The 21,139-nt window shown below is 39.3% G+C and overlaps 1 protein-coding gene across 1 annotated transcript in view; it reads left to right on the top strand.

Annotated features, from left to right (window-relative positions):
• Spag16 (sperm associated antigen 16) overlaps positions 1-21,139 on the top strand; it is a 979,959-nt gene that overhangs the window by 464,832 nt on the left and 493,988 nt on the right. Inside the window, exon 12 of the mRNA XM_052193590.1 lies at positions 510-653. Within this exon, the coding sequence (XP_052049550.1) occupies positions 510-653 (144 nt within the window). The remainder of the gene's footprint in view (positions 1-509; positions 654-21,139) is intronic.

Raw genomic sequence — 21,139 nt, 5'->3', positions numbered from 1 at the left:
TGCAGTTTTTGTTTTTGTTTTTGTTTTTTTTTTTTTTTTTTTTTTTTGGATTTGTTTTTTTGTCGAGACAGGGTTTCTCTGTATAGCCCTGGCTGTCCTGGAACTCACTCTGTAGACCAGGCTGGCCTCGAACTCAGAAATCCACCTGCCTCTGCCTCCCAGAATGCTGGGATTACAGGCATGCGCCACCACCGCCCGACAGTGGTGCAGTTTTTTATCCCTGAAAAAAAAGCCAGCTATTATTTTAAACCCAGAATTATATACTCATGACCACCCAAATCAACATCTTGATTTTGCAAGTGAGGAATCTGAGATTCACTGTGTTCCTTAGATTGATAATGATGATGAGAAAAATATTAGAGTTATAAATGAGATATAATGTCTGTTTTTGAGACTTCTAGGTAAAGACTGAGTCTGCTTTGTTAAAATAGGACGATCATTGATATTTCTTCATTCACCTTGGAAAACTATTCATTCATTCATAATGTCTTTTCTTTCTCCCTGCACAGCATCGTCATGCACCCCTGCAGAGACTATCTTGTCTCCTGTAGTGAGGATCGTCTCTGGAAGATGGTGGGCCTCCCAAAGGGCAATGTGCTTTTTACGGGATCTGGTCACACTGACTGGCTGTCTGACTGCTGCTTCCATCCGAGGTCAGTGCATGCCTTCCCTATACAGTCCTATTCCTTCAGGGAACGTGTTTCCACACTCTGATTGCTTTGAAAGAACAGCTGTTTATGCACTCTGAAATTGTACACCCTCCTCAGAATGTGGAATATTGTAGATAAATGTGCCTTTAGCTTTCATTATATTAACTATATATTGGTTACTTTCATATTGACACATGTGGAGCCCAGTACACACACTGACACAGTTAACAAGAGGAAGCAGCATTCCAGGACACGTGTTATTAATAATGCGTATGTGCATCAGTTTGGAGAGGGCACATGGGACCCTAGTCAATAGCGCACGGCAGCATTTACTGTGTCCCTGTTAATCTACAGGTTTTCCTTTTAGAATTAAGTTATCCACCCAAAAGGACCAGGAGGCCACAATCAATTTCCTTTAAAATCCAAAGGCATTCAGGATATTAAAGAGAAGTAGACAGATCAGAAGACACTTCCGTATTCACTGAAGCTGTGTTTCCAAACACTCAGGCAGTGGCAGGAAGGTGCTGTTGAGGACACCGGCTGCACAGAAGCCTATCCACACATCCTCTGTATTAGCTTCTGGCAGCAAGGCTGGCTACTTCCTGCATTTATTCTTTTTATTTTTTTTAATGAATTTTAAATGTCCTAATGTCTGCCTTTTTCTACCCGGCCCAATTACTTTTGGGAACTTATTGCTCTTGGGCTCATTTCTAAACTGTTCCATTTGGAAGTTCCTTCCTTGGGAAGATTTCTTATTGATTCATTTCCATGTTTTGCTTTTTTCCCACCAAGTTCCTTTTGCATTAACCAGTTTTGAAACTCGATGGAAGAAGTAGTCTTTTTCAGAAATCTGAAAAGGCAGTAACAAGACGGTGTTGTGTAATTTTTTGAAAACTTCCCAGTGTTTAATTTATCCTTGGCGCTACATGCTTGAGCTTAATTTACGAACATGTCACCCTTTCCTTATCTGATCAACAGAGCCGCGCCACACGCTCACCTCTGAGAAGCACAGAACCCGTCTTGCAAGCAGAGAAAACACAATTAGAAGTGTAGCCTATCACTTGAGTAGCTACTGGGCATACTGATCAGATTTGGATAATACCCTGTTACCATGACAGCCAGTGACTCCGATATTTTCTCATTAGTGCTTGACCAGCAATGGTCCTTTTAATAGATCTTCCTGTTTCCCCAGTCAATTACTGGAATTAAAATGAGGTTAGATACATCATTATTCACTTTTAATAGGGATTTACATTTAGTTCGTTCTTACGGCTGGAGGGTTGTGAATGCTGCTGTACTGTTCTTCACAGTGCATGAGGTGAAAGTGATGGGGGAGCTACATTGTCAAGTGAGTGATTCAAATGGCAAATGCTCTTCTGGTATAGGTGAATAACGAGGGCTACAGAAAACAATCAGCAAAAAATCAATTTTTTAATTTTCTTGGGGTAGAGATAAATTCTAAAAATGTTTGTAGTTTAGACCCCCAACATTGCCCCAACATTGTATAATACTTAATTTATGTATATTGCCACTGGAGACTGAATGCATGTAAAATGTTCATGTAAACAGATATAGAGATTCATGATTTCTGAGATTTAAACTTGTGACATTTGATTTTCACGTTTCTGCTTAACTTAGTCTATCAAAACAATTTCTTGTTGAGAATAATATATATATACATATATATATATATATATATATATATATATATATATATATATATATATATATATATATATGTGTGTGGGTGTATATGGAACTTGTTAGGAATTAAAAAGGTCTTAGTGGGAGATAGCATGTGACAAAAATGACTTAAAGTCATTATATATGTGTTGATTCATTTTGTTTTTTTTGAGACAGTGTTTCTCTGTATAGCCCAGGCTGTAGACCAGGCTAGCCTCGAAATCTGCCTGCCTCTGCCTCCCAAGTACTGGGATTAAAGGTGTGTGCCACCACTGCCCAGCAATCTTGAATTTTTAACAATTATGTTTTAACCGTGATAATGTAATATAACTTGATCTGATGGAGTCAATCAGGTGAGGAATGTACTTGTGAGTTTCTCGGTGCTAACTGTCATGACTTTCTCTTCTGTAGACAGGACCTTGGCTGAAGATAGAATGTCTTAGCATTGGCTTCCATCCTGTTCTATCTATGTAAAAGTGAACTTGTAAATTTTCTTATCAGTTTTGCGTTGCTCTTCTTAATTGGCTTCTACAGCCTTCAGCTGAACACATTCTTAGCCAATTTCAGAGCTACTTTACAAAACATAGTGTTTATAGGATGGATCGTTTTTTCTAAAACTTCTCCTAGATACATCTCTACTTCCCTTTCCAATTTCAGCTTCCTGTTGTATTTCTACATATTAACCCAGAATGCAGTTTGCCCTACCCTTACAGACAAAAATATGGGCCAGTCCACTGGAGTATAATTACTCTACGAGGAGCCACACTTTAAAGACAACTCTTCCAGAGCAGCCAGCAACTGTCACTGTGTCCTCAGTTAGGGTAGAAGGTTTACAATCCCTCCTATTTCGGTGCTAGAATGTTGACTGGGTTGACTGTGTGCAGGTCTGATGCAGCTGTGAATACCTGAGTGCACTTATCCTGTCACACCAAGAAGACAACATTTCACTCTTGTCCTCCATGGCCTCTGGTTCTCATAATAATCTTATTCTGCTTTCCCTGATGGTATCTGAGTCTTGGCTGTGATGAATTTGTCCTGTTTGTGACTGAACATTCCACTAACACCTATTATCTGCATTTTGATCAATCATGAATTTCTGTGTTCACCACCATTGACTGCAAAGGAAAGTTATCTGATGATGTTGGAAGGATAAAATGTTTTATGGTATAATGATAAAAGTTTAAAGAGGACTTTGATATGCTGTCCATTTAGCAGAATTAGTAGCAGGTTTACCCCTCAGAACTATGAGTTTCCAACCATATGTTCTTGACCAGATTTACAATACTAAGCATGGATGTATCCTTCTGGAGTGAACTTGGAATCCAATCAGAGAACAGTTGGTTATTCCATAACATTTGAATCACTTTTTGAATATATCTTGATATATATCTTGGGTATATCTTGCCACACTGGTCATTATTGTAGTTCGCAATTTTCACAGCTGCATAATACTGCTGAAGATTTTCTCCTACAAGTGTCTTCAAAATTGCCAAGAAGGAGGAAGCTTCCTGGTCAATATCGAAATGAGAACTAAATCCTATTAAGTTTGTAACATCTTGAGAAATAGGATGTTAGAGCCAAGTTCTTGTCACAGCTAAGAGCAGTAAGTAACAAGAGCTACTTTTATTCTGGCACACTGACTTAACTCAAAAGTTTTCAGAAGCTGGGGCTGGAAAGTTGGGTCAGCAGTTAAGAGTGCTTACTGGTTTTCCAGAGTCCCCAAGTTTTGTTCCCAGCACCCATGTCAAGTGGCCCATAACATAACTGCCTGTAATCCCACCTTCAGGGGACCTAATAGCATCTTCCAGCCTCCATAGGTACTCACATATATGGTAAACAAAGTCAGGCACAAACATAAACATACACATAAATTAAAACGTAAATTTTAAAACAAATTTCAGAAGACAATCCCCATTTGTTGTGACAGGAGTTCACCTGACCACCCAAAGTTTGTCTTTGTTTCCTGTTCCCAAATTGACAGCAAACTTCTCAAATACATAAACAGTGTGATAGATTTTGCAGTGTTAGCACCAGGCAGAGAGGAGCTACAAATAAAGTAAGTAATGTTTCCTTAAGTCTCAAATGATAGAGTAAAAATAGAGCAGAAGACCTTCAAGGAAGACCCACTGATGACTAAATTCATAGTCATTCGAATAAAATAATAAAGCCTTGAAGAGAGATGCAGCCTGTAAAGGAATCAAAATTACACCAAAATAGAGGAATTAATAACATATTAAATATATTCAAATAGTATAGTAGATTGGCCTTCAACTTCATTTATTGGGCATATAGAAAGCTTTAGGTCATTCATGATTTTTTTTATTTAAATTTTTTCCTTTTTGAGAACTTCATGCATGGGTACTGTATTTCTGTCATATCTCTCCCTCCTATGCCCTCTTACTCCCTCTCAAATTCATGATCTCTTATTCTTTAATTATTATTTTTCACATATGTGTGTTATACTCAAGAGTACATGTATGTAGTATTCATAACTTGATATTGAATAACCAGTCAGGGATCTTGCTTATAGAGAAAACAGGTCCCATATATTTGAAAGACAGGGAGAATGCAGAGAAGCCAATGATAAAGTCCTTTATGTTACTAGATCATAGATATTGATGCACACTTTAAATGATTTCAAAGGCCCAAGCACTTCAGCCTCCCGAACTACATATATTTGCACAAATCTCCCATGCCTTGTGTTAAAATGACAACAGAAGTGGGTTTTGAAACAGTCAGAAATAATGACCTAAACATTGGACGCTGTAAATCCAAAGACTGAGTGACTGTCTCAGTTAGGCTGAACTGAGCAGCAAATAGTCAAATGGGCAAAATCGTAGACAATACTTCAAGTTGAAACAGCAGCAGGCAGCTGCTCATTCAGCTTTTCAAGATTTCAAGGAGATGTGAAAGCTAATCTCCAGGTACGGTTTATTCATCAATACATGTTGGCTGTATGATTTTTTAATGATTATTTACTAAATAATTTTATTTCTTGAATTTTATAACATAAGGTTAACTGAAAGAAAAGTAAGAAAACTTTTAGTTATGAAATTTTCTTCTTTGTGTGCGATGTGTGTGTGTTTGGGTGTGTGCAGTCATTTGCATGGGAGGCCAGAGGAGAATGTTGGGCGCCTTCCTTGATTGCTCTCTTCTTGAAGCTTCCCAGTGTTTTGGCTGGAGAGGTTGGCTCCTCGGATCTGCCTGTCATATTTTGCCCTCCTCCATTCTAAACAATATAGGTACCCATGGCAATGCCCCAGCTTTTCCCTGGAGCCTAGAGATTCGAACTCAGGTCCTTATGATTGTGTGCATGCGCGCGCGCGCACACACACACGCACATGCACACGCGCGCGCACACACACACACACACAATCAGCCAAGCTTTCCCCGCAGTACCTTATCTATTAATTTTATATAGTTATACAGGTTATATACCAATTGAAGGCACATTCAATTTTTTTTTTTTTTTTAGAAAACAGCTCCCTGAGTCTTTATCAAGTCAAGATATTATTGTTGTTCACACATCTTATCATTGCCACGTATTTCTTACACTTACTTTGTTCTGAAGTATGACTGTACTTACTATAAGTTCCTTTGTGGGATTCGTGTTGAATACTTGGGGGAAAGACATAGGTAACTCATTTTAGAAAATATCCCGATGTTACCCCACAATTACCACTAGATGGCGATCGTGCACCGATAAGGGAAAGAAACCCTTTGCATTCACTCGGAAGACTGATGAATTGGCTGTGGAAAGTAATTCATCAGTTGCTGAAAATGATGAATGAGTGGAAAGATGAGAGGAACGTGCACTGAGCCGTCTTTGCACTATTGAAAGAGCAAAATGGATGATACCAGAAGGTGGGAATGTAGCCTCACTCCAGTGGGAGCGAGAGGTTATGCCTTGAAGCCATTGAGAGCCACCATGTCGGGTGCACACATTAGAATCCTAGGTGAGCACCTGCTCTCCTTACTGGTTTTCCTGACTATGTATGACACGTTAGTTCTGACGATAGATCTTTTGTAAGTTGGTTTGGGGACTGCATGAATGTTATCACCTGGCAATTGTACGCTTAGAGAGTAATGTTTAGCTTCTCTAACTTTGTATTTATTGATTGGACTCTTGAGAATTTAGCTCAGCAATAACCCTGGATCCTGCATCTCAATGCAGTGCTAAGAATGAAAGAATCCATTGTAGTGTCCGGGTTATGTATCAATCTCCACCGGCAAACTGGTGTGAAGCCTCTGTGAGATCTTACCTCAGTTTCCCCCAAATTAAACAGGAGAGTAATCACAAGCTGAAAAAACAAAGGAATACAATCACTGCTTTAAAAAAAATGTATGCTATGAAGCTACTCCTGTCTTAAAATGTAGATATTATTTTTAAAGTATGCTAAATTCATGATTTTTTAAAATAAATTTTACCCACAGAGAGGATTCTGCACCTTTTCTTTAGATTTAGGTTATATTTAGAAATCCTTTAATGACTACAGAATTGCTTTGCAGTGTTCGGTGCATTCCTTGATTGCTCTCTGCTCTCTGCTTTGTTTCCTTAAGACTGAGCTTGAAGCTTCCTGGAGTTCTGGCCAGAGCGAGTGGCCCACAGGATCTGCCCATTTCCTTGCTATCCCTCTGCCCACCCCCACTGCAGACAATGTGGGTGCCCATGACAGTGCCCTAGCTTCTAAGTTTTAGGAAGTTAACAATGTGCAGAGCCTGCCCTATTAATACCCCCCTTTATGATAGCCCTGGACTACTGGGATGCAGGACTGCAGCAGTCTGCAGGTGTGTATTAGCAGGCTCTTGGTTGGCCATGACCTTTAGCAAGACACTGTTGGCTTCCAGCCGTGTAGTTCTGCATGTAAACAGGGTGTCCAGCTTTGAGACTCCTTTTCTGCTGCATGTTTAATGCTCATTGTGAGAAACAGCGTGCATCTCCCCACAGCTCTCTATAAATAAGAGCAGTGGGATTAGTGGCTCAAAGGATTTCACAACACTGCGTCTTCTGTGTCTGCTGCCTAAGGCAGAACTGGAGTGTACAGCATCCTGTTAAACAGAACATCTGCCCTTATGCGCTGATTTATGAATTGAGAATAAATGGTCCTCTGTGTAATACCCATAGTCACTCGCCTCTGTGTAAATTGCCTACTTGGGTATTTAAATAGTGGGTGAGACCATAATCTGAAGGCTGCTAGATACATATATCACTTCTCCTTCTTCTCCTCATCCTCTTCCTCCTTCTCTTCTTCTTCTTCTTCTTCTTCTTCTTCTTCTTCTTCTTCTTCTTCTTCTTCTTCTTCTTCTTCTTCTTCTTCCCTACAGAAAAAGTAGGGCAATTTTTTTATTTGGTAAAAGTGTAAAACCAAGAGCTTGGCTTTGCAAGCACATGTACTCGACGCCTGCTTAGAGTGGTGGCACCCTGCTCTGCCTTCAGTGGCCAATGGAGGCTGCCCCAATCCAAAGCCTCTAGCAGATCATTGGAAAGATTATTTTGACATGCACTTATGAAACAATGATATTCTACTTTATATTATCTGAAAAAAATGTTTTGCTTCTGTCTGCAGTAAGATTTGTCCCCGTTTCATGAACAGACTTAGCACTGGGGGCAATAATGTACTTTAAATATTACTGTTGTCAGGTGCTAAAAGTGATGCATGAGAGTAAAGCTATAAGAAAGATATTTCACATAGTCCCTCTGACCACTCAGAAAAATATCCCTGAAAAGTCAACATTGTAAAAATTAACTCAGGCATGTTTTTTAGAAAGTAAATCATCTTGAGTTATTTAATTATCAGGCACAGTATGCTTTATTCATTCACACTCTATGTGTGTCTGTTAGTTGTTTGTTTAATATTCAATCAGTTGGTATTGCAGAAGGAAACTCAGTTGGAGCGTCAGCCTTTAGATCCATCTGTTCTGGAAGAGTGGACTTCAATGTTGATAGCAGTTATCACTTGAGAGAGTAGCTGATGTGTGTCATGAATTGTAAGTGAGAACGAGGAAGACTCTCTGTGTTTACACAATGAGCCCTCCTCGATTATACACAGGACCGATGATCCCACTGTCTTCCCTGTGTTTGAATGGAGAGATATGACTGAGTCAGGATCAGTGAAATCCAAATGGAAGGAAGGGTGACTTCCAGCTGTGGCAACTGGAGCGCAAAGCGGCCTGACTTTTTGGTGGAACAGGGTCCTTCCTTCTGCACTCCTCGACTGTGGTCTGGTCAAGATGAATACATCTCTGTGGTACATGTCAGGTGGAATGCTGAGTCTGTTGTAACTGCTACTGTTAATTATTTAAAAGTGAAATTTTATATGAAGCAGAGAGAAAGCCCTGAGGATTTTCTTCACTAATTCACTACATCTGGTTGTTTATTGGTACAGCCATCAAGTAAGACACATTTTTGGTGTAAAGATTACAAGAGCCTGACCTGTCACTTTTCTTCATTTGTGAGAGCCTGCACTGGTGTCTGAGAGTGCGGATAACATCTCAGGACCATTGCATGAGGACATCTACGCACAGCCCTTGGCACAGTCCAGAGCTCAAGGGGAACATCACTAAGTTTCATTATTGCTCTTTGCCTCAAGCAAGATACTAATGTAGGGCCAATTTTCTCAGAAACTATTCTGTTTTCAAGACTAGTCCACCTATTGGACTCCCCCTTTTTTTCTGGCAAGAAAATGGCAAAACCTAGGAATATCCTAAGCTCATTAATTACCAAGACTGGGTCATATCTATCATTGTGCCACTGAGACCAAATAGTCCAATTGAAATGCTGTAGTGAGTGTTACAATTAAGATGAACAAGTGATGATGGTAGATCAGGAGTGTGGATCCTCGGTCTTCACATTTCAGAAGGTGACTGTGATTTTAGAAGTAAGGAAATACATGCATTGACACGTGTATTTTCCAGTCTTTTTTTCTGAAGCCACGTTGTCAAGGCAGCCAAAAGGCAAATATTAGTCAATTATCTCAGATGACATGAACCCAATTGTATTCAAAATTTTCTATGAATTCTGCACTGAAAACAAATTTCAACCAAAAACTAATAAAAAGAAGCAGCCCCAACATTTCAGATCTGTAAAATGAAGACATTAAAAATATAGTACTCTACAGAGGCAGAATGAGCAGGATCAGATTGTCCAAATCAATATTTCTTGCAATTCCACACTTTTTTTGAAAATACCTTTTCCCATTTTATTGAAAATAGATGTTTTTCCTCACATAATAGATTCTGATTAGGGTTTCCTCTTCCTCTGTTCCTCTCAGATTCTTCCCACCTCCCTTTCCTCAAAATCCACTCCCTTCGGTCTTTCAGAAAATGGATAGACTTCAAAGGGATAATACTGATAAAAATGAGGTAAAATAATAAGATAAGACAATAATAATAATACACTAAAAAAATGACACATCAAAATTGGGGAAAACAAACTAACAGAAGGAGAAGAGTCCAAGGGAAGGCTCAAGAATCAGAGACCCACTGGTTCACAAACTGGGAGCCACACTATGTATGCAGAGACTGTGGTGGTGATGCAGAGCATGCAGGACCTGTGTATGATGCCTCAGTCTCTGTGATTTATATTTGCTTTTCCTTTTTGATTTAGAGGGCCTTGTTTTTGAGTCCTTTATCTCCTCTGCCTTTGGCATTATTTTTACCTCTTCTTCTGTGGGGTTCCCTGAGCTCCGAGGAAAGGGATTTGGTGGAGACATCCCATTTAGAGATGGATGTGGACTTCTGCATTTGCTCCCATCTGCTACAGAAGAAGCTTCTCTGGTGAGGGATGAGCAAGTCACTGATCTGTGAGAATAGCAGAGCTTCATTAAGAGTGGTGTTATTAGCCGGGCGGTAGTGGCACACGCCTGTAATCCCAGCACTCTGGGAGGCAGAGGCAGGCAGATTTATGAGTTCGAGGCCAGCCTGGTCTACAGAGTGAGTTCTAGGACAGCCAGGGCTACACACAGAAACCCTGCCTCAAAAAAAACCAAATCAAAAAAAAAAAAAAAAAGAATGGTGTTATTGACATTTTTTTCTTTTTATTCGATATATATTTTTATTTACATTTCAAATGATTTCCCCTTTTCTAGCCCCCCACTCCCCGAAAGACCCGTAAGCCCCCTTCTCTCCCCCTGTCCTCCCACCCAGCCCTTCCCACTTCCCCGTTCTGGTTTTGCCGAATACTGCTTCACTGAGTCTTTCCAGAACAAGGGGCCACTTCTCCGTTCTTCTTGTACCTCATTTGATGTGTGGATTATGTTTTGGGTATTCCAGTTTTCTAGGTTAATATCCACTTATTAGTGAGTGCATACCATGATTCACCTTTTGAGTCAGGGTTACCTGACTCAAATTTCATGAATTCATTGTTTCTAATGGCTGAATAGTACTCCATTGTGTAGATATACCACATTTTTTGCATCCACTCTTCTGTTGAGGGATACCTGGGTTCTTTTCAGCATCTGGCAATTATAAATAGGACTGCTATGAACATAGTAGAGCATGTATCCTTATTACATGGTGGGGAATCCTCTGAATATATGCCCAGGAGTGGTATAGCAGGATCTTCTGGAAGTGAGGTGCCCAGTTTTTGGAGGAACCGCCAGACTGATTTCCAGAGTGGTTGTACCAATTTGCAACCCCACCAGCAGTGGAGGAGTGTTCCTCTTTCTCCACACCCTCTCCAACACCTGCTGTCTCCTGAATTTTTAATCTTAGCCATTCTGACTGGTGTAAGGTGAAATCTCAGGGTTGTTTTGATTTGCATTTCCCTAATGACTAATGAAGTTGAGCATTTTTTAAGATGCTTCTCAGCCATCCGAAGTTCTTCAGGTGAGAATTCTTTGTTTAACTCTGTACCCCATTTCTAATAGGGTTGTTTGGTTTTCTGGAGTCTAACTTCTTGAGTTCTTTATATATATTGGATATTAGCCCTCTATCTGATGTAGGATTGGTGAAGATCTTTTCCTAATTTGTTGGTTGCCAATTTGTCCTCTTGATGGTGTCCTTTGCCTTACAGAAACTTTGTAATTTTATGAGGTCCCATTTGTCAATTCTTGATCTTAGAGCATACACTATTGGTGTTCTGTTCAGAAACTTTCTCCCTGTACTGATGTCCTCAAGGGTCTTCCCCAGTTTCTTTTCTATTAGCTTCAGAATGTCTGGCTTTATGTGGAGGTCCTTGCTCCATTTGGATTTGAGCTTAGTACAAGGAGACAGGGATGGATCAATTCGCATTCTTCTGCATGCTGACCTCCAGTTGAACCAGCACCATTTGTTGAAAAGGCTATCTTTTTTCCATTGGATGTTTTCAGCCTCTTTGTCGAGGATCAAGTGGCCATAGGTGTGTGGGTTCATTTCTGGATCTTCAATCCTGTTCCATTGATCCTCCTGCCTGTCACTGTACCAATACCATGCAGTTTTTAACACTATTGCTCTGTAGTATTGCTTGAGGTCAGGGATACTGATTCCCCCAGACTTTCTTTTGTTGCTGAGAATAGTTTTAGCTATCCTGGGTTTTTTGTTGTTCCAGATGAATTTGATAATTGCTCTTTCTAACTCTGTGAAGAATTGAGTTGGGATTTTGATGGGTATTGCATTGAATCTGTATATTGCTTTTGGCAAAATGGCCATTTTAACTATATTGATTCTACCGATCCAGGAGAATGGGAGGTTTTCCCATTTTTTGAGGTCTTCTTCCATTTCCTTCTTCAGAGTCTTGAAGTTCTTGTCATACAGACCTTTCACATGTTTGGTAAGAGTCACCCCATGATACTTTATACTGTTTGTGGCTATTGTGAAGGGGGTCATTTCCCTAATTTCTTTTTCAGCCTGCTTATCCTTTGAGTATAGGAAGGCCACTGATTTGCTTGAGTTGATTTTATAACCTGCCACTTTGCTGAAGTTGTTTATTAGCTGTAGGAGCTCTCTAGTGGAGTTTTTTGGGTCACTTAGGTAGACTATCATGTCATCTGCAAATAATAACAGTAGTACTTGACTTTACACTAAGTACTTGGATTATCTAGTGTCATATTCCTGGTTACCTAAGAACTGTCTGGTATCACTTCCATCTCATTATGAGGGCATTAAGTAAAATCATATATTGGTTGGTTACTCCACAAGTGTTGGGCTACCATTGCACTAGACTATCTTGCAGGTACAACATCATTGTCCATGAGATGATTTGTGTCTGGCTTGGTTTTTACAATTCTCTTTTACTATCATACAGAGTACCTTCTTTTTGAAAGATGCTAGATGGTAGGGATGAAGGCTCTAAGTAAGCAACAGTTTAACTTCTCATGTTCCATGAGTTGTGCAATTGTCAATGAGGCCTTGCTATGAATATATGGAGAGCAATCTGTTACCATGGCAACTGCCTGGATTGCTGGGGATTCTCATGGAATACCCTTTGGCCAACAACTCAATTAGATGTAATCCAGTTCCAGTACTGGAAGCATCATTTGGTGACAAGAGATAGTCAACAGGGACTCTGTCTCCCCATTACTTGGTGATTTCATTTAGATTGCCTTCCTGTATGTAGATATTTTAGGAATATTCCATTGTATTTATTTCCCTATAACTCTCCCAATGGCATTAATTTTAGCTCTCTACCCCCTATTTCCTCCCTTGAATCGCCCACACCTCTCTCCTCCCCACTTGATTCTCCTGTTTAGTACCCTCCGTTCATCCATTACTATTCCATTTTCCTTTTCTAGGATGGTCTATATTTCCCCTTCAGTCCCTTATTCCATTCCTAACCTCTGCGATTATATGGGTTGTAGCTTTATTACCATTGACCTGACAGCTAATATCTAAACATATGCAAATACATATCATATCTGTCTTTCCGGATCTAGTATACCTAGCTTGGAATAGTTTCTTTTCCTAATTCCATCCATTTATATGCAGATTCATTATTTCATTTCTTAATAACGAAACAAAACAAAAAAAAACAGCTGAGTGATACTCCATTGTGTAAATGTTCCATATTTTTAAAAATTCATTCTTTTGTTGAGAGACATCTAGATTTTTTTCTGGGTATTATGACTAAAGCACCAATGAGTATGATTGAACAAGAGTCTCTGTGATAGGATGAAGTATCCTTTGATATGTGCCTGAGTATTATGCTTTGATCTTTAGGTAGTCAGATCCCATGTTCTTAAGGAAGCATCATACTACCTTTCATAGTTTACACACTCCCACCAACAATGAGTGAATGCCCTCTTACCCAACATCCGCACCAGCTAGAACTGTCACTTGTTTTATTGATCTTAGCCATTCTGACAAATGTAAGATGGAAACTCAGTTTTGATTTACATTTCCCTGATGGTTAAGGCTATTGAATATCTCTTCAAGTATTTCTCAGACAATTGAGTTTCCTCTTTTACAACTCTAGAACATAAGTAGTGCAAGAATCATCCTCTCAAGAAACAACTGAGTAATAACAAGGAGAAATTCTCTTGTCATATGTGTTGACTTAACCCTCTTCTCAGAAAATCTGCCAAATAAAGTGTCCTATGTCACCAAGAAATATCCTACCATGTCTCTAGGAAGGCAGGTGACAAAAGGACATGCCTAGGAAAGCTTCAGGAGGGTGGAGTCACTCATCCACAGATAACCTTGAGGAATAGAACAAGGCGAAGCAAAGGTCAGAGAAAATCAGTGTGCCTCCAGAGTAATGGTGCTGTATTTCACCATCCACAGGATGACCCAATGGATGTGTGCATGATTTATTTAAAGCATTTAATTTACCAGCTCTGCAGTCAACTGGCCAATAAACTAACCTCAAGAAAGGCTATAACTGCGTGAAGGATGGACTGCATACTCCACTGACTTATTCCTAGGAAGACACTAACAAAAACCAAACAGTAGCAACCAAGAGCAATGCTAAGTCTAGATTGTGGCTTCTAGTACAGGCTGGCCTCAGACTGCTGTGTAGTAGTTAAGGCAAACATTGACCCACTGATCTTCCTGTTTCTACCACCAAGCTGTATGCATGTGATTATGGATATGCATAAGTACATCTGGCCTTTGCTTCTTGCCCAGAACTTTAGTATGGAGAATAGCAAAAACTATAGTCTTAAAATATATTTCTCTTGTTTATCTTTATAAACTAAGCTTTTTAATATGAGATTTTTTTAAAGCACTATATAATTAGTTGGCAATGTCTTTTATTATCAGAAAATTTTAGGCCAAGATTTCCGTATTATAAATTTTTTGTTACATTTGGATGTATGTATGTTTTCCTGTATGTGTGCATACATGCGTGTGTCTGTGAATCTCTCTCTCTCTCTCTGTGTGTGTGTGTGTGTGTGTGTGTGTGTGTACAACTTGCAGCAGTCAGTTCTCTCCTTCCACCCTGGGTTCTCACAGATCCAATACATCCATCATCAGGCTAGGTGGCCAGTGGCTTTATCCACTGCTCTATTTTCACTAGTTTTGCATATTTACATCTTGATGATTTTTGGATGCATAACTCCTGAACCAATGACACTTCCTAATTCAATAATTCTTGATAAATAAACATTTCCTTAGGAATAAAGTTGTTGTCTCTAATTATTATATTTTCAGCTGAAAGTAATTTAAAACATTACTTTTATGATTATTATTTTATTCATATATACATATATATATTTGTATATATTAGTGCATGTCTGTGAATGTTAATGTCTTTGCAAGTACACATGTAAGCCACAACAAGAGTGTCTTTCTCCTTTGAGACAGTTTTTCAATGAACCAGAGCTAACCAATTAGGCTATACTGGCTGGCTGGCCAATGAACCCCAATGGCCTTCTCAAAGTCTCCATCTCCAGCACTGCGATTAAAGTTTTCTTTTACTGCACTCAGCCTCTTACACGGGCGCTGGTGCTCAGTCTCAGGTCCTCACACTTGCAAGACAGATACTGACTAAGCCATTTCCCCAGCCCTCAAATTCTATTTGTGTTTCATCTGTTTGTGTGTGTATCTTTCTGACACTTCTCTTAAACATATCTTTGACTTCTCATATGTATCATCTATTTTTTATCAATCTCAACTAATTTGACACTTTGTTTTTCTCATGGAGATAAAATAAAAAAACTAGTTTCCCCTTTTGTAATTAACATGTGTAAAAATTATCTGCTTACGCTTGTAGCTTGCTTGTAGATTTTAACTAAACACTTTCCACTGTAGTGTAGCCTTCCCAGTTTATTCTTGCATACCATCTTCATGTGGAAGACATGGAAGCAACCTTAGATAACTTCATCCTTTGTCAGCTCATCACTCACTGCATACCCCTTCACTCGTCCCCTCTATGTTTTTTGCCTTATCTTAAAAGAGCTTTAATTGGATCTATATAATAATGACTCCCATCCATTGTGATGAAACATTATGAGCAAGACAACTTATAGAAGAAAGATTTTAATTTAGGGCTCACAGTTTTTTGAGGGTTAAAGGCCATTTGCATTATGGTGGGGAACAAGGCGGCAAGCATAATGCTGAAACAATTAGTTGAGAGCTTATATCTTTATTGGCAAGTAGGAAGCAGAATGAGAGGCACTGGGTCTGGTATGGGTTTTGAAACCTCAAAGTTTGCCTCCAGTGACACATTTCCTCCAACAAGGCCACACCTCCCAATCCTTGCCAAACAGTTCCATGAACTAGGGACAGAAAATATTCAAATGTATGCTCATGCACAGACCATTCTCTTTCAAACTATGACATGTTGCCATTGGCTGTGGTTATTTATTTCAACCAGACATCAAGATTTAGTTTCAGTATGACAGAATAATACATATTTATCCCCACATACATATTTAGATTATAAAGTCTTATTCAATGGACTTTAATTGAATATTTTGCTCTTACGTTGATGTTTCTGTAAGGAATATAAAGGCGAGTCAGATTGCAAATACTTTGTAGCAGACAGCCTGAACTCCCCCAACTCTTCATCTTAGCTTCATGTGCTTGTTCAGTAATCTGCTGCCTTAATTCTCATGTGGTCAGCCTGAGAACTAGTGCATGGCCTGGCTCATAGAATGTGTCTGGAGAGGTGAATTGAAAATGTACTTACCCAGTTAGTGGGAAACGTATGACCAAGTGTAATTGATACATTCAGCTCAACAAAATGAAGGTAGAAATGTTTATAGAAAGTACTGAGATTGAGGATATAGCTCAGTGGTCTAGCTTTGCCTTAAAATATACAGGGTCTTGAGATTAATCTTCAGTACTTTAAATTTAGGAAAGAGAAAGAGGAGTAAGAAAAAGAAGAGGAGAAGGAGGAGGGGGAGGGGGAGAAGGGAGAGGGGGAAAAGTGGGAGGGGGAGGAGGAGGAAATGGACTTGCTGTCCTGAGCTCAGTTTGAGACTTCGGTGTTTGCTTTAGAAGCTTCCCAGTGATCAGTTTGCTCATTCCAGGATTATATATCTCATGATAATTCAGTGTACTAAATTACACTCTGCTCATCTCAGGACATCTCCAACTTAATACTAATTTCTCTAATTTTGAAGATACTGGTTTGTTTGATGCTCAGTGATCCTGAGCCTTTGAAATTAGGCCATAACAGCTTTGTCATTTTTTTACTGTTCTTGGCTAATGAATACATTTCAGAGAAAAGTAATTCTTCTGAATCTTTAAGAGTCTTCACTTCTTTTGACTTTTAGTATCATTCAGGAGGTTTTACATCCTGGGGAAAAGAAATAAATTACTCATTTGGAAATCATCTCCGTGTTTGGCTTTGCCTTTTTTGATTCTCACACATTTCAAAGAGAAGTGTTGTGCTTCATGAACTTTCTGCTTTTGCCACTTCCTTATCCAAGAGGAGAGCATACTTGTGTCTGAGGCTCGGTGACTCTCTTAGTCTGTTCATCCAAATCCAGAGGTCATCAACACTGAAGAGTCATGTGTCACTCCTTCCATAAAAATAGCCTGACTACAATGCTCTTCTCCATTAAAATGGAAAAAAAAAAAGGAGCCTCATGAATTCTGTGGGGTTTTTTGTATTATTTTCTGGATTCTTCTTTTTTCTTTTTTCTCTTTTTTTATTTGATTATATTCTTTATTTACATTTCAAATGATTTCCCCTTTCCTGTCTCCCCCTCCCCAAAAGTCCCATAAGCCCTCTCCTCTCTCCCTGTTCCCCAATCAACCCCCTCCCACTTCCCTGTCCTGATATTCCCCTACACTGCTGCATGGATCCTTTCCAGGACCAGGGCCTCTCCTTCCTTCTTCTTGGGCATCATTTGATCTGTGAATTGTGTCTTCGGTGTTCCGAACTTCTGGCCTAAAATCCACTTATCGGTAAGTGCATACCAAGTATGCTCTTTTGTAATTGGGTTACCTCACTTAGGATAATATTTTCCATTTCCACCCATTTGACAAGAATTTCATTAATTCATTGTTTTTAATAGCAGAGGAACACTCCTCCACTGCTGGTGGCATTGCAAGCTGGTACAACCACTCTGGAAATCAGTCTGGAGGTTCCTCAGAAAACTGGGCATGACATTTCTGGAGGATCCCATTATACTGCTCCTGGGCATATACCCAGAGGATTCCCCAGCATGTAATAAGGACACATGCTCCACTATGTTCATAACAGCTCTATGAATATGCAGAAGTTAGAAAGAATCCAGATGTCCTTCAACAGAGGAATAGACACAGAAAATGTGGTATATTTACACAATGGAATACTACTCAGCTCTTAAAAACAAGGAATTCATGAAGTTCTTAGGCAAATGGTTGGAACTGGATTCTTCTTAACTCGGCTGCTATTGACTTAAAGGAGAAACTCTAAAGCTTTATGCATGTTCAGCCATATCACTCTATAGTTATCTTCAAAGTTGTATCTTGACACTTTGGGTGCTTGATGGCAGACTTGCCGAGTTCCCAGGCATAGAAAATGTTGCTCCATGTTTTGCCTTGTTGCTGGTTACTCTTGTGAATGACACATGGGGAAAGTGAGAAATCTGGGCCGGTCTCACCATTACTCAGAAACTGGTATTTATTTTTTAATAAGCGATTAAAATTAACCTTTAGGTTCATTTTCACTCTAGAGATTTTTTTTGTAAGCAAATTTTGCCCAAACACTATTTTTATAGGCATGAAGTTTCTCAGATCAAATTGTTGCTGTCAAAATAATGCCACCAGGAACTGTTTAGTGTCATGAGGAAATAACATTTCGCCTCCAGTTAAAGCAAAAGTCACTCAACTGTATCTAAACAGTAAATAAATATTAACTTGTACGACTTAACCTTGCTGATTGATGCCTTGATTAAATTAAAAAGAAGTCTTGGCAAGTTACTGCTGTTTGTAGAAAATTTCATTGTAGCATAAAATGTTACCAAAGCTTCCAGTTTTCATGCTAGAATAGTATTTCAGTATATCTGATGATGTTCAAATTCAGAAGAGATCACAACTAGAAAGACCTCACCTGCAGATTAGGAATTCACACCATCTATCTCCAGTACATTTTATTGTGACTGTGCTTTAAGACTACTTGCTGTTGTTGTAAGGAACTTAAGTAGGAATTGATTTTGACTTCCAGAGAAACAGATGTTAATATAGACAGAGAAAGCATGATGGTAGCAAGAGGAAACTGAGAGACACACTCATACAGGAAGCAGAGAGACGAATAGGATATGGGAGAAGGCTATAAACCTTGAAACCCCCACACACTTCCTCCAGCATGTCTACCGCTTCAATAAGTTCCATAACCTCAAAGGGTTCCAAGTGACCGAACAAGTGACTGAGTACAGTAGGCTACTGGGAAGATTTCTCACTCAAATCATCACAAGATCTGATCCATGCCTGCATTTGAAAGGTGACCTATGATACTGCTCTCCTATTCTTTTCATCTCTCTAAAAAGACTCCAGTAACCATAATCAAAGTAGTTTCAAGACAGCAAGCACTCCTAGTTGGTATCATTGTCAACACATGAGGAAAGTAATAGAAGGTGTCAGTAATCTGTTCAGTATGCCATATTTTGTTTTTGTTGTTATATTTGTCATGGGAGAACTAAAATTTTTCTTAGTAATGGCTGACCCACAGGTAAATAGCAGCTGTAGCAAAGTTTAGGGAAAGTATAACTCTTATAGAGGACTATTTAAAAGAAGGAGAGGTTGTAAAGACTACCAAAGATGTATTAGTATAATCCAGGGGAGGACTGTGGAAAGCCTATCGACATTTTCTACTTCAATTCTTCAATTCTTCAGGTTAGTGGAAGAACATCCTCATAGTCACGGGAGCGGGGGTGTAAGAGAGGAGGTTTCCTTCCAGGAGAGGGGGAAACTGGGTAAGGGGATAACACTTGAAATGTAATTAAATTAAAATAAAACAAATTTCACAATTTTATTTTGGATTTATTTAGTTTTCAATGTCTGTGGAATATTACAGGGAACCATTTAGTATATATAAGCCTAATCACAAAGACAAATTTAACCTCACACTTCCTCCGAAAACTGGGCACCTCACTTCCAGAAGATCCTGCTATACCACTCCTGGGCATATACCCAGAAGATTCCCCAGCATATAATAAGGATACATGTTCCACTATGTTCATAGCAGCCCTATTTATAATTGCCAGAAGCTGGAAAAAACCCAGGTATCCCTCAACAGAAGAGTGGATGCAAAAATGTGGTATATATACAAAATGGAGTACTATTCAGCCATTAAAAACAATGAATTCATGAAATTCTTAGGCAAATGGATGGAGCTGGAGAACATCATATTAAGTGAGGTGACCCAGACTCAAGCGAGGAATCATGGTATGCACTCACTTATAAGTGGATATTAACCTAGAAAACTGGAATACCCAAAACATAATCCACACATCAAATGAGGTACAAGAAGAACGGAGGAGTGACCCCTTGTTCTGGAAAGACTCAGTGAAGCAGTATAGGGCAAAATCAGAACAGGGAAGTGGGAAGGGTTGGGTGGGAAAACAGGGGGAGAGAAGGGGGCTGATGGGACTTTCTGGGAGTGGGGGGGTCTAGAAAAGGGGAAATCATTTGAAATGTAAATAAAAAATATATCAAATAAAAAAAAGAGTTCACTATAAAAAAAAAAGAAGGTATTAATGCAGTGACAGTGTTCGGCAAAGCACAGTCTCCAAACTCTTAAATTACAAGAAAGGTATGCAGGAAGCGTATCTTCTATATATGAAGATTGGGTTTATCTGTAATGAACTTCCAGTATCGCCTGGGCTTCTTTCTGTTACTGGTTTGAGGCAATGTAGTATGGGTGTCATATAGTTAGTTAGTATCAGCTACACTCTAGCTACTAGAGGTGCTTCAATGCTTTCCCTGTGTCTTACTTTCTATGTCTCTCTTACTCTAGCGAGGTATGTTCTCATAGGAAAGCTCAGGTTCAGACACTGGCAATTCCAACTATGCAGGAGAGCAATCAGCAGTGTGCTTGGCATTGACATATTTCAGAGATAAAGACAGTGAGGACCACACAGCTGGAATCAAGGGCTCAGATCGTGATGGAACTGAGGAACTGTAACAAGTCAGTGGATTTTGCACTTTTTGTGAGCAATGAAATCATGCATCAGATTTGCACCTGAGTGTCTCATTCTGTTCTTTTTATCCTTATGAAGATACCAATGTATCACACTGTTACTCTAAAGTGAGTCAAATTGAGTAACTACATGTGAACACGCCTTCTTGGGGGGAAGCATTGAAAGGACAAACTCCTCAAAGAAGTATAAAGTTCAAAATGAACAGAGCAACTAGGTTGAAATTAGAGTCCATGAAGGAAGAGCCAGGGAGCAAGGAGTGTTGCAGTGGAGAATGACTGTGAAAAGAAACAGACAAGAGTGCTACGTGAATGAAGACTA

The sequence above is a fragment of the Apodemus sylvaticus genome, chromosome 9 (genome assembly GCF_947179515.1).
Source record: "Apodemus sylvaticus chromosome 9, mApoSyl1.1, whole genome shotgun sequence".
NCBI lineage: Eukaryota > Metazoa > Chordata > Mammalia > Rodentia > Muridae > Apodemus > Apodemus sylvaticus.
Note: the sequence above shows the minus strand (reverse complement) of the source record. Positions and strands in the feature narration are given on the sequence as shown.